The 13,880-nt window shown below is 40.9% G+C and overlaps 1 protein-coding gene across 3 annotated transcripts; it reads right to left on the reverse strand.

Annotated features, from left to right (window-relative positions):
- Positions 1-4,800: 4,800 nt before the first annotated feature.
- Positions 4,801-13,797, reverse strand: zdhhc20b (zinc finger DHHC-type palmitoyltransferase 20b). 3 transcript variants are annotated; one of them, XR_005614390.1, is made up of 15 exons: positions 13,635-13,797; positions 12,553-12,579; positions 12,093-12,187; positions 11,858-11,978; positions 11,698-11,767; positions 11,576-11,608; positions 11,186-11,306; positions 10,552-10,587; positions 10,175-10,307; positions 9,834-9,960; positions 8,408-8,497; positions 8,209-8,321; positions 8,070-8,117; positions 7,286-7,926; positions 4,801-5,062 (listed from the first exon to the last, which is right to left on the reverse strand). XR_005614390.1 is itself a non-coding variant. In XM_039617482.1 (14 exons), exons 1-13 carry the CDS (start codon positions 13,750-13,752, stop codon positions 8,074-8,076), a joined length of 1,128 nt encoding a protein of 375 aa, XP_039473416.1. In that variant the 5' UTR covers positions 13,753-13,797; the 3' UTR covers positions 4,801-7,926; positions 8,070-8,073. The 3 variants fall into 3 exon arrangements, 2 of the variants coding, with proteins under 2 accessions (XP_039473416.1, XP_039473417.1); XM_039617482.1 differs by having other exon boundaries at positions 4,801-7,926; XM_039617483.1 differs by lacking the exon at positions 10,552-10,587 and having other exon boundaries at positions 4,801-7,926; positions 13,635-13,792.
- Between the last annotated feature and the right edge of the window lie 83 nt (positions 13,798-13,880).

Consider the following 13,880-nt stretch of genomic DNA (forward strand, 5'->3'; position numbering starts at 1 on the left):
GTGTGTATGTGATTTGGGGTGGTGTCGGTGGTGGTGGTGGATTTCTTTGGGATTTCTTTGGACTTGAGCACCTACAAAGCACACACATCTTTCTGCTTTCACTTTTTTTTTGCAATACTTTTGAGCAGCACTCAAAAGGCTGTTAAGTATTTGAGACCACCCAGGTGGGTTTACAGCATCTGAACAGAACCAAAATAGGACGCCTCACTGGATATCTGAGAACATGCTCTGTACCTGTTTTGTTTGTTTATTTGGTTTTTTTTGGTTCAGGTAAACCTTGTCTCTTCGCGAGGTTGGATCCTTTATTTTCGTTTACACCAAGATTAAACCCCTTTATCCTTGAGTTGCATGTACAGACGTGTCACAGGAATGATTAACAGAGATGGCTGAGGGGCACAAAAACAGGGATGCATCTCACATCAGATGATTTACACAAGTACACATCCTTCACTGTGCAAAAAACGGATGATATAACACATCATTTTCTGACCTAATACGAACACTGAGTCATTTTAACCAAGCCTGTGCAACTCTCTTGGCTCTCAAGGTTCACCTTGGTTGCTACAGACTGACTCTTTAGAACTGATTTGCCCTGACTAGCCTGCATTTGGGTAATTGATTGAAAACTTCAACACTCTACAGCCTTAAGCCCTGACACAGTTTTACCCTGAACAGGTTTGAACAGGTCTCTCTTCACAGCTGCAATCTTGTTACAGCCAGTGATTCACAAAATAGGCGAAAAATTACTGATTTGAGCAATTTCGCGTCTAGAAGCCAGAAATTTTGTTCATTTGGGTTCAACCTTAAATTTAGCTGATAAATTTAAAATAAAACTGTTACCTGGTTGCATCTAATTTCCTGCTGGTTGGCTTTGTTTGTAGAGCCTGATGTCACCATCCAGTCAACACCATCACTATTTAATGCCTTTCCCTTTAATGGATAAGCCACACAGTGGTCTTCAGTGAAACTGTGGCTGCCTTTGCTTTGCGTATCCTTTTCCCCCTCTTTTACAAGCAAATACTGTTTTCTTTCTCTGGAAAAGTGACTCAGAGTTTATTATCTTAGGTGGCTCAACATTAGCTCAAACACTCAGATTACAGAGGAGAGTAGAAAAAGGGCAAATACCAAAAGTTCTTCTGTTTTTATTGTGTTGAAATTCTTTCTTTTCCTCTTTTTTTGAACTGTTTGGATTGTGTTTATGTTTTTTCTTTTTTATTAAATTTGCTCCAGTAGCTGCTTAAACGGACCCGTGGAACAGATGTGACGCACGCTCTTCTGTCTTCGTGTGCCAACGCTTTGATTTGCAGACAAGCACAGCGAGCAATTTTACAGAGAAAGTGACCATGAAAGACAAGAGGATGAGCAAACAACAACCTCAGCACCAGAGGTGAAGGGCCTGGGTGTCACAGAGATAGCAAAGGTCAATGCTCAACAGGGTTCCTGAATCTAAGTCCACAATGAGTGTTTACTCTTTCTAATCACTTCTGACAGCACATGGCTAAACACAGCTACTCATTCAATGTGCACACTGTTACTGTAGCTTGGATAGAAAAACTTAGAACCTTTTTATTGTCATTGTACAGTTGCTTGCACAGTGAAATTAGGTAGCAAGACCACAAAGGTGCAAAAGTACAGAAATCAATACACACAGAAGAAAAGCAACATAAGTACAACAACATAAGTACACTATATACATGCATAGTGCATGTTTCTTTGCAGATGCTGGGGTGTGTTTCCAGAAAAGATGTTTTGCAAGCACTGCTTACCTGATGATCACAGCTGGTGCGACAAGACATCCAATTTCACAACTAATTTTCACCATCAAAGTGTTAAAACTACTATGAGGAGATGATACTGAGTATATAAACTGTATTATCCATGTTTGCTTTATCATCTATCTGCTTTACACCAGTCTGCCTGTGTTTGTACGTTGTACCTGTTTGTACCTGTTTTGCTGTAGCTTCACTGGAGATCAGTTCCAGTGGTTCTAATCTAACTGCAGCATTCTCTTGTAATCTAAAGCTAAAGCTGCTGTTTGGAATGTGGCCCATTTTGAGTAACACTGCAAATAAAAATGTCACGTTTAATAATCTCCGTATTTGAATTTGTTAAAGGGTAACTCTGCTGGGTTTTACACACTAGTGCATACACTTGCGGTCAGATGTTTACATACACTTGTTATGGGCATTGATGTCATGCTAATTTTGGCTCTTGCTTTCTTTGAATTGATCTTTTTCCAGGGTGGGATGGTTTTACAGCACACATCTCTAATTACTGGGCGCAAGAGTTTGAATTTATTTTGGATTTTCTCCACAGGGGGTCAGTTGTATGCATACAGACTCATATCTTAATTTTTTCAACAGGGTTGAGGTCAGGGCATTGGGGAGCCCATTCTAGAAGCTTAATGTTAGCCAGCATTAACTCAAAGTTTCATCCGTCTAGCTGTTGATTTGAGTCAAAGCTAAAGAATTTAGAAGAATTTAGAAACTTTTGTCAAGAAGACATTCGGCTTGTCCATGTGGGCAGCTGCAAATTTCAGTCAAGCTTGAAGGCATTGATTTTGGAGCAGGGGCATCTTTTTTGGTCAGCACCCTCTCAGTCCAAGGTGATGTTAAAAGTCTCGTCGCTATGAACTGTGATGCTGGCATTCCAGGAGTTTCCAGTTCATGGCAGGCTTGAGCCTTTGTGGTTTCTGAACATCCTTACCAATTTCCTCTCATCTGAGGGTGACAGTTTGGGTCTCCTTCCTGACCTTGGCAAAGTGGTGACACATCAGAATAACTTGTAATTACATACAGTTGTTTGAACTGATAATATTGGAATCTGCAGTTTTTTGGAAATGGCTCTAAGAGATCTTCCCAGCTTGTTTCTTCACTAAGATCTATCATTCTCGGACTATCGCATTGTTCTGAGTTTCTGTCAACCCAACAAGTGCCAGGGAACAAATCCTTTTACCAGCTGCAGTCAGCTGTGATCACTAATTTAGAAGTGCAGGTATGTCAGTGACAACGCAGTGAAATTTAAAACCTAAGAAGCACAGGGTTTCATCAAACACATCATCTCAGTGCACAGAAACATCATGCTCTCCATGGAGTATACCTTTCCCGGCTTACACAGACACACCGACCTCTTCTTTGAATCCTCTACTTACTGAAACACAAATAAGGTTATCAGGACCTTACACCACGTTCCCTCCTAAACAGAAGAAACACACACCATGAAAGCCCTTAAAATGTGGCTATCTACTATCCAAACTTCATTAAGTCAGTGAATAACAATAGAAAGGAACCTATGACATTGGAAAGACTTTTCTCCAACCATAATATCCTGGTGCACTTTAGACCCAGCAACAACATCGGAAAAAGTGGATAATCTCAGGGACAAAAGACCCAAACATGAGCTAAGTAATGCTGCGCAGTGCAGTGAGGAGTATCAAGTGACCAGTTGAGGAGACAAATGAAACACTTGAACAGCAACCCCAGAGCAAGGCTGCAGGCAGCGATCGCATCAGTCTTAGGGTCCTGCAGCATCTCTACAACCTGCTGCAGCATTGTGAGAATCATATGGTGATTTTTTGTTTGTTTGTTTTTGTCTTTCTGCCATTTTCAATACAATCCAACTACTTCTGCTGAGTGAGGGGCTGCTTACATTGGGTGTGACTATTTCCACTGTCTCCTGGATTGCTGACTATCTGTCAGAGTGGCCTCAGTTTGTACAGCAGGGGGGAGTGAGGAAGTTATTCAGGAAATTAATCATACCTGTCTCTATCAAACTGTACAATAACTCGCATGAGCACCCCTGTGAGGCATTCGATTCCACACGCACAGTTTGTTATTAAACCATCTTGCAGCCGGTTCCTAGATTGAATGCAAATTTAAAATGTATTAATCTAATTTGCACCAGTCTCTTGCACAATCTCAGTCTTGTTTTCACTCTTCTTTAACTTAAGTTTTTTTTTTTTATCACTGTTGATTATATATTTATATCTTGCATTATATCACAGTATAATGCCATCACTAAGAGCCTGTGGCATTTTTACTTCAACTATGATGATAGTGTAGTGTAACACAATATGTCTTTTGTGGGATCAATAAATTACCTACTTACCTATATACGGATGACAGGTTGGGGCACCATCTCACAAATAAGCCAAGCTTGGGACCATGTGACCCTTGCAAGTCATGTGCTAATAGGGTGCGTCAACAACTCAGGACCCCCAACACGGTGACAACCCCACTAGATGTTTCGCACCTGGGATTCCCTTTTAGATCAGAGGCTGAACATCTTTAAGAATCAAATGTAGAAGTCCATCTGCCTTCAACTCAAGCTCATAAGATGACCGTGACCTGGTTGACTGAGAAGCTACATAAACATGCTGCATATGAAAACTGAAAAACAGATGCACAAAGTAATAAATTCCTTTCAAGTGATATCACTTGAGGTCTTATGTCTGAAAATGAAACACAGGGTTAGTACGATGTGAGTTCCCTGGAACTCTGCGGCTTTCTTTTTAACACCCAAGCAGACGTGAGGAGGGGGACTTCCAGCATTCCTGATCATGCTGAACACATTTCCAGGATTTTCAATCCTACATTGATGGAAAACTTCAACATAGAACTGATCATCTACCAATCGGAAGGTCTGTGGGCAAGCTACTGAATCCAGAGTTGCTCCCAATGCATCCATCAGAGTGTGAGTGTGTGAACGAGTGTTAGAGTGCAGTGATGTGGGCATGACTGGGTGAATGAACCATGTAGAGAAAAGTGCTTTAAGTTGTCAGAAAAAAAAAGTATAATGCTCTGAGCTTTTTAGAAAAACATTTATTGTTATTTTCACGTTAATTGTGTAGAGGCATGTACTTCATTCACAAAATAGGAACAGTAAAATTAATCAGACAAGAAAAATATATGCTGTCTTCTGTTTTCTTACATTATCAATATATATGTACATACATTGTAAAATAGGACATTGTAACAAAAAAGAATCCAGAATGTAGCAATAAGCAAGTTATGATGGCTACATCTGCACTGCACCGTGAACACAGACGTAGCGTGCCGTCAATCTAAAAAAAAAAAAGAAAAGCTGATATTAGACTGAGGTTTTCAGATCCTTCTTCCATTGTCAAAGGAGTTTTTATGGCTTTATTTATAGAGTTGAAATGACACAGCTAGCTATAGTTAAAAAAACCAAAAAAACAACAGTGACTTTTATAACACCATAAACCCCGTTATCATGGTAAAACATCTTTACAGAAGTTAGGCGCCATGCTTTTGAGCATTAATCAGTTACTGATGTTCACAGAGACGTTAAAAAACAAAACAAAAACATCTCATCGCTGCACAGAAGCTTCTGTCCGAGACCACAATATTACAAAAGAACACTCACTTAAGCATTACAAAACACACGCACACAGACACACGGGCGCACTTTAGTCTCAAGGAGAAACAGCCCAGAGAGAATACAGGCATTTTTAAAACAATAGGACAACAAGTCCACACTTTTAGAATCAGTGGCTGTAAATGATGAGTGGAATTAGCCGAGCTCCTTATACACGATACAAAAATGTCTTCTTATTTTTAAAGTTTAATTTCTTGAAATTTTTGAATGTGATTTTTAGAAAAGATCTACATATAATCAGAACATAACCTTGGCTTGGATCATGATCTTAGAAATTGAACCTGCTACTTTTTTTTTGTTTGTTTTGATTCAACCACAGTGTCATTATACAATAGCGAATATCCTCCAATCACTGCTCTGCAAAAAGAGTTATTATAAATATACTTGGGCTCAAAAGGTCAAAGATGATTGGAGGATTCAAGAAGTAAACAAAAGTCTAAAGATCAGGCTGCTTTTTGTTGTTGTGGTTTTTTTAAAAACACTCATACCTTTACTGTCCCGTCTGTGATACATTCAGCACACGTTACGATAACACTAACACACTGTACATGATAGAAACAGCTGTAAACTTGTACACCACCAGTGTCTGGTTGGATATATTCAGCAGGAGGCTTTTCCAGCAACACTCAGGGATGTGATCAGACAAGTGAGTAATGGCGGACATCAGGAATTTGCTGCATCGCCTTACAATGCTGCACTAAAACAATAACATTTCTTGGAAAAGGAACTCACTCCCGAACGATTGTTATTTGGTTGTGCTGACAAATGTGAGCAACGCTGTCTTCTGGGTATTAAAAACACTTTCCTTACAGATTTCCGCACACCCCTTGAGTAAATTCCCAGATGTTAAACACTGACAAAGTACAGGAATTAAAGAAGCTCACGCTCAAGATCACAACAATGAGCCGATTCCAAAATACAGACATCCACGCATGTCTACAGCAACAAGGTGAGCAGAGGCTGTAGCTCTATCAGAGGGGTTCAATTCACTTTCAAATTAAATCCAGATGAGTTATTACAGGAATTTAATGCATATTAAAGGATATTAAAAAAGCGATTTAACCTGAAAGTGAACTGAGCCCTGAGGAAGTGATGTAGTGATACCAAAAACACACACACACACACAAAAAACATTTAGCTGAATGAGAGCGGACAAACAGGACTCTTGTCTCCACCTGCTGGCCAGCACTGGTATTGCACGGACATCATGACCCACAGCAGGTCGGAGCGACAAATAAATGTACAAAATATTGCGCCACGACTACTGTTGAATTCAATTTGGTTATGATGAGATTGGCCAGTGAGGTTAGGATAAAGCTAATATGCTGTAAACACTTCAGGTTTGGAGGTCAGAGCTCCTGACAGGCCAGCCCTTATTTGGCAGAGTGTTGGTGTTCTTTGTAAAGGTTGAAGCACTGAGTTGTAGAAAAACAGGCTGTGCACATTGCGGGCTAAGAATCATTGATCAGCCTCTAAAAGAACAGATAGTGAGCGAGCTTCATCTCCAAAGTTAAACCTTCCATTCGAAGCAGCAGGTTTTGTTTTTTTTTCCTTTGACACAAGCGGGCCACAAAAAACACATATAAAGCTGATTCTTTTAGTCTGTTAGTAGGAAATAAGAAAACTTACTGCCACTTCAACTGTTACACACAATCTCTCTCTCTCACACATGCACACACACAATACATTATATTAAAAAAAAAGGGAAAAAAAATCAAAAGATCGACCAACATCCGTAACACCTTTTTTTAAAACTTGGTTTTTTTAAATAAAATAAAAATTTTTTAAAAAAGCAGCACTTTTTTCTTTGATGGATAATCTACAAAGTGCAAATGCGCCATCTTGTGCTCTGATGGATTAAAAACAAAACAAAAAGTCTACCAAAAACCTGGTTAGAGTTTTCCTTGTTGTGCACAGATTCACCGTGTGGCCGAGTCCTCTGTAAGATAGTCCAGGTTTGTTGGGAAGTATCCATCTCAAGAGGTGTCGATCATTGTTACGCTCCATCGGTGTACTCGTTAAAAAATGAGACAAGATGAGACTATCAAGGGTAAAATCGATGCATCTCCACATCGTGTACTGCCTCTCTAAAAAACCAAAAACAAACCAAAAAAAGCAGTTCCAGGTTCTCTTCACTTCAGCTTTGTATCTCCAAGTCTTGGTGGACCTGGGAGGCTTTCGGCAGTAGCTTTGATTCACTTTAATGCGGTCCTTGTAAATAAATACTTCAATTGTGAGAGGTAAAAAAAAAAAAAAAGCAACAGAAATATGTATACAGTATACTGTTAGTGTGTGTGTATGTGCGTAACTGCGAACAAGCTTGTCTCATGTCTTATGAAGAGAGGTGTGAAATGCGTTCATGACACTGCATGTGGAAATGCTAATGCCACGGAATACATGACTGTGATAATGGACTGCATTTCCATAGTTACTGTGAATGGATTTAAATGGGCATCTGCTGGCAGACTGCTGATAAACTGAACTCTAGCTTTGCTTAAGGCATCGTAGTAGATGACTGAGGTGCTTCTCCTGTGGCAGGAAAGAAACAAAAAGAAATTTTTATTATTACTTACACAAAGCAGTTCTATCTGGAAAAGTCAGATTGTTACAGGCACACATTGATCATTAAGCCAGAGCTACAGACTCGCTGAGAGGCGGCTGACTGTGATTACCTGGTTAGGACTCGCTCTCCATTGAGATTGTAATGGTTTCGCTTTCAGCTGTGAAGACAAGCAGAACAGAATACGTGATAGAATTTACATCAACAGCTCACCCTGTCTGTGTAATAATAACACCCCTGCTGGGACTCACCTGATTTGAGGGTGTTATTTGCCAGATGGTCTCCGACATTATTAGCATGCTGCTCGTTGCTCAGGAGGCGATTCTGAGACTCGCTGAGTGGACTCACGGTGATGTCAGCAGCGCTGGAAAAATTTGCTGCCATTAGCACCATTTTTCTCAAAATAAAAGCCCTATCAGAAGCTTCTACTAATGCACCGAGATTTAGCACCTTTTACTGGGCTCTGACTGCAGCGTCACTGTGGCCTGCTCCACGTCAGTGTTGACCAATCGGGTGGGGAACGTCAGACCATCTCCCTGGCTGCAGTAAACAAGCAGAGAAACTAAAGATTAAGAGCTGTCAACTGATTAGAAAAAAAAAAAGTGAAGCTGAACTTCCTCAGGAGCTGCTGCAACCACAGACTGTATATAAAAGATGGACACACCATAATGTTACAAACTGTTCTGCAGACTGCTGTTTATAAGGCTCGACTTTAGCATCTGGCACTTGTACTTTATAAACCAGATGCAAAAAGTGATAGGTACAGCCTGCTTTATTTTATTTTATTACTCTAATGTGTAAGTATTTAATACAAAAAAGCATTATTTTGTATTAAATATGGCTTGAAATTAGCACGTGTAGCCATAATTTAATCTGGAAAACACTTAGACATTTTGTTACAGACTTCTATTAAAAAACAAAAAAGACCCAACAAGAAGCATCTTGAGTTGCTGCCCCCTGCTGCCCATTACAAGGAATGCAGGTTTAAGACACTAGATTCACTTTTCGAACCCATATAGTCTATGCTGCAACAAAGTTAGGCTTATATTTAAAAGAATAACATCACAGCTTTAGCTTTTACTTCAGTATTTAAACAATTATACCATATTCTTTGGGTTTTGTTTATTTAACACAGAAATCCAGTCTTCCTGGTTCTGTTGTGCATCTTTTCCGTTAGTACCTACCCAGATCGACTCACCACGACTCGGACTGACTGGTTTTTCCATTACAATCGAGTACAACCAAATGTGTGTGGTTGTTGTCATAGCAACGTGGCCGAGGGTCCTGTGACTTAATTAGTATGCAACACGAAGGCAACAACTTTGTCAGGTTTCAAAAATGGCGGTTTCGGTTTTTGTAAACAAGACACTCATGACTCATCGAGTGATGCCACTGACCAGCCAATCGGTAGCATCCAGTCTGACAACGTCACATTTTAGTACCTGCTCTGTTTGTTTAGAACCTCAGCTGAGCAGGTACTATTTTAGTACCTGGTACTATGACCTAATGGAAAACTCTGAAAACCGGGGCACACTGTGGTGAGTCGATCTGATTAAATACTAATGGAAAAGGGGCTTTAGATCTCCTCTGTCTGAAAGGTACTCCTGGATATTTCCCTTATTTCTCAAGAGGTCGGCATGGCAGATGGAAGTACACATGATTTGGCACACACTTTACACTGGATACCCTTTCTGATGCAACTCATTTATCTGGGCTTGGGATCTGCGCTAGGAATACACTAGCTTGTTACCCTCAGAGGCTTGGGTTTTGTCTCCTCCCGGGGATCTTTTGTGTGTACGGCAAACCACAACACACTCACTTTAATGTCTGTCTCTCTCTGTGAAAATTTTTCTCTCTCTCTCTCTTTTTTTTTTACCTTGTGAAGACAGGCAGCAGCCAGTACTTCTTCTGGTCACCAAAGACCTGAGCAATATTCTTTCGGAAACCCAGAGAGAAACCATTTTTATCAGAGCCTGTCCTAAAGACTGGTGCTCTGAATGCCTCTGCAGGGTAGGAGGAAAATGAAAAGAGAAAAGGCAGACAGAGGGGAAAAGAAAACTGTTAGACACACACTAAAGGAGGGGAACAAAACTCCGTCCCTAGCAACCAAGTTATTCCAGTGATAATGATGACAAAAAATGACATTCTTCAACTTTACAAACTGTTAGAATATTTGAAATCACTGCTAGATATATTTAAATACAAGAAAAATGTTACCTATTGTCGACCTGTTCTTCCCTACAAGCCACAGGTGGTAGCTGAAGAGGGACAAAATACTGATGCAGAACATGGCGGCCACAAAAAAAAGAAACAAGACATGGAATTTGGCAGGCGTGTCTGTCAGCTCATTCTGGGGGGAGAGACGGGAGAAGAGGAGAGTCAGGCAGCCATCAATAACAAATTCACATCTGAGATATTTATGGAAATGCAAGAGCAACGACAGAGAGCTGATATAAACAAAAAGAAAAAAAAAGGCAGAGAAATGACTTTTAAAAAAGTCTCATGTGAGCCACTTCACTTGCATGCACATCACGAAAACAACAACGGCAAGGACGGTGGGAGAGGGGGGAGGCATCGGAGGATGGCTGCGTTACCTTTGGGCAGTTTTCTGCCGATTTCCTCCGGCAAAGCTTTAGTACAAACAGAAACAAGAGTGGTTAGCAACACCAGGAGAGAACAGACGGGAGGGGGGAGCGCTTAGAAATGAGGAGGCAAATAGAAGTCAAGGCCAAGTTGGGTGGAAAAGTGGGGAGCTGCGGGGGAGGTGAATGAAAGAGAGTGGGTTGAAGGAAAACTGTGCCCGGACTGGCAAGAAACAAAGGGATGAAAGAGGAAGAGATGAGAGGAAATTGAAGTGAAGCAGCTATGAGAGAGAGAGAGAAAGGAGGTGTTTGCGGGCACACATGAGTGGTGTGACTGATGGCTCCGATAGTGGAAAGGGAGGCAGAAAAAGAAAAAAGATCCGAGAACAATGTGCTAGTGTGCGAGAACTGGGGATAACAGAAAGGGGAAACAGAGCGGAGGCCAGTCAGAGGGTGAAGGGTGAGAGAGGACAGAGAAAACAGAGGAGCGGCACAGCGCAGCACAGGAGAGGTCAGCACCATGCACAGCCAACTCAAGAGATGCTCATCCTGGCTACGACGTGCCACCCGATTCTGCATGTGTGTCACACATTCACTCCATGCTGTGGTGCGAGTGGGCATAGCGTTTCGGCGTGTCGTTACTCACTGTCCAGAATTTAATGAAATACTGCAGGACGGTGGCTGCAATGAACAAACAGTACACCAGCGAGTAGGCCAGGAAGAGGATGAAAAACTTGTAGTTGGAGAATCCCACACAGTTGTTCACCCTGCAGACACACAAACACCACATTTGGATGCAGTTTCCTTTCGGGAGGAGAAACCTTATCAAAGTTTGCAAAAGGTGGAGGCTACTGGTGAGGTAGCACCAAACAAACAGCATTATTAAGCAGTTTCTGAAAAGGTGTAGCAATGTGTCGTAATTTAAGGTATGTTAGTTATAAGGTGTGAGAACAAAGTAAAATGAACTTCTGTCTAGATAGCACTTTATTCTTGATTAACCAACTCAATGCACCAACAGGATGTGGCTCTTACATACCAGGGACAGTGATGGTCCATCTTTAGCACACACCTGCCAAAAAATAAAAATAAAAACAAAAGATTAACTTTAAAAAACTGAAGAGTAAGAGAAAAAACTTCAAGGAAAGAAGATTCCCTTACATGTCACATGCTGAGCAGTGATGACATCTGTCTGGCTTGATAACTTGACAGCGGTCACAGTAGCGGATCGCTGCAATAAATTAGCACAACAATCATCATGATAACAAAATTCCAAACAGGACAGATTCATTCTCATTTACATTCAGTGACACAGACGTACCGCCAGCGCCTGTGCGGGTGTACAGAGGGAGGCTGCTGGCAGCTCTCCACAGGATCTCTTGCTGGGACTCTGGCCTCTCCTCCTTCTCATAGCGTTCCTTTTCAGCCTTGGGGAGGCAAAACTGGAGGGAAGGGAGCAAAATACCTTTTTTAAGCTGCCATTTACTGCAGCAGGGGATTACACAGGCAGACAGAGCAGGCTTGTTTTGTTTTGGAGGATTGGGTTAGTGTTATACCTCTTTGGAAGGGTTGGCAGGCTTGGTGAAGATGGTCTTCCAGTAAGACCAAACAAACATGACGAATGAGAGGTGGAAGAAGATCAGGTAGACAACTGGAGGGGGGAAACTGAGCATCAGGATCAAGGACATACGCACTGATATGTGGGTTATATAAGGAAATGCCACTGTAACGCAAAACATGGCCTAAGAGGAAAAAAAACTACGCAGTTAATTAATTAGAGAGGAAAGCTTATAGTTTATGCTGGATGAGGAGGAGCTGCTGGGCTACAAGCAGGCAAACCTCAGCACTTTGAGAGGAAGCACAATTTCTGTGCCAGCCTTTTCTTTAAAAAGCCAAGTCTACAGAGTACTTTTCCAGAAACTTAAGTAAGATTATCCCGATAAAAAAGTCTCAGCTCAGTAAAATTCCATTCACGATTTATTAAACAAACATTGTTTGATCTCTTGGGACACTTACTCTGCTCTCCTATGCTGGGGATGGTGACTGCAAAGAGAAAACATAGATAATATATGTCAGATATTATATATACTGATAAACTTTTATACATTATGGTGGAAACAACCATATCACTTATCCACACTGTATTCACTTCTACAAAGCATGCTTTTCAAAATACTGATACTGTACATGAGTATCAAAATAATTAAAGGGGTGGCATGTTTTACAGTTATCCATATCAGAAATTAATTAATTAACTACTGTCCCGCCCTTAATTAAGAAAAAGAGTTTTTTCTTATGTGTGTAACCAGTTATCTAATTTACTCCAACATCTCTGATAAAAACCAAACGAAAACCAGTAGATACTCTCATTTAGTCGTTTATCTAATAATAAATAAATAAAGCCTAAAAATGGGCCGGGAGGGGGGAGATAGTCACACCTCATGAGCACAGCAGCCATGTAATCTTTTATACTGCCCCATTAATCTACACAATGTTTGAACAATTTAATTAGTCCACCTAGCTGGAGTTAAGTGCACCTTTTTCAATTTCCAAATAGTTAAAGATAAAGTTTAGGAGCTGACTAATAAAAATACACATGTTGGGAATTATTCACAGCTGAATTACAGCATTTAGGCACAACCTTACATGAACATATATATATATATGGAAGAAAAACAATCCGCAACTATTCCTTTAAGCCAGTCTAATTAATAGAGCCATGTTGTGTGGTATTTATGTGTGTCAGCCAGTCAAATACCGTTTATTTTTCCATCCACACTCCTTTAGTTTCACATAAAACCACAGAGGCGAGACGGTAAGCTTTAACATAAAAAAAGACAGCACAGTGCTTGTTTTTCTTTCACTAAAACAGTCCTCTTTTGAAAATATGACAATTCGGGCGATGGCAACAAACAGAAAATTAGCTGGATCTAGATTTGGACGGGTTTGCCAACACCTTTGTTGGGCTGCAGTTCATTTACTTCCTGCTGGCCAGCAGCCGCCGCTGTGTGTTTGTGTGTGTTGTCAGGAAATATGGTTAGCACCGGATTTTGAAGGCCTTAAAACAAGCGACAGACGACGGCGAGGTGTCTACTTACATATACAAAGCTCCACCACGTAAGCGTAGTACGACCAGCAGACGACGAGCGCGATAAAAATCACAGGTATCCATGCTAAGCCCCGTTGACAGCATCTCAATACGTGTGTGGGCGCCATCTTTCCCCCTCTACTGTGGAGAAGGGAGTGTCGACAGGTGACGTCACGATAACAAAAAATGTGAAAGAGGGAGGTGAGCCGAGCGATGATATACGACCAGGAAGCCAAGTATAGTGCTTCAGTATAAA

Source organism: Oreochromis aureus, linkage group 9 (assembly GCF_013358895.1).
Source record: "Oreochromis aureus strain Israel breed Guangdong linkage group 9, ZZ_aureus, whole genome shotgun sequence".
Lineage (NCBI taxonomy): Eukaryota > Metazoa > Chordata > Actinopteri > Cichliformes > Cichlidae > Oreochromis > Oreochromis aureus.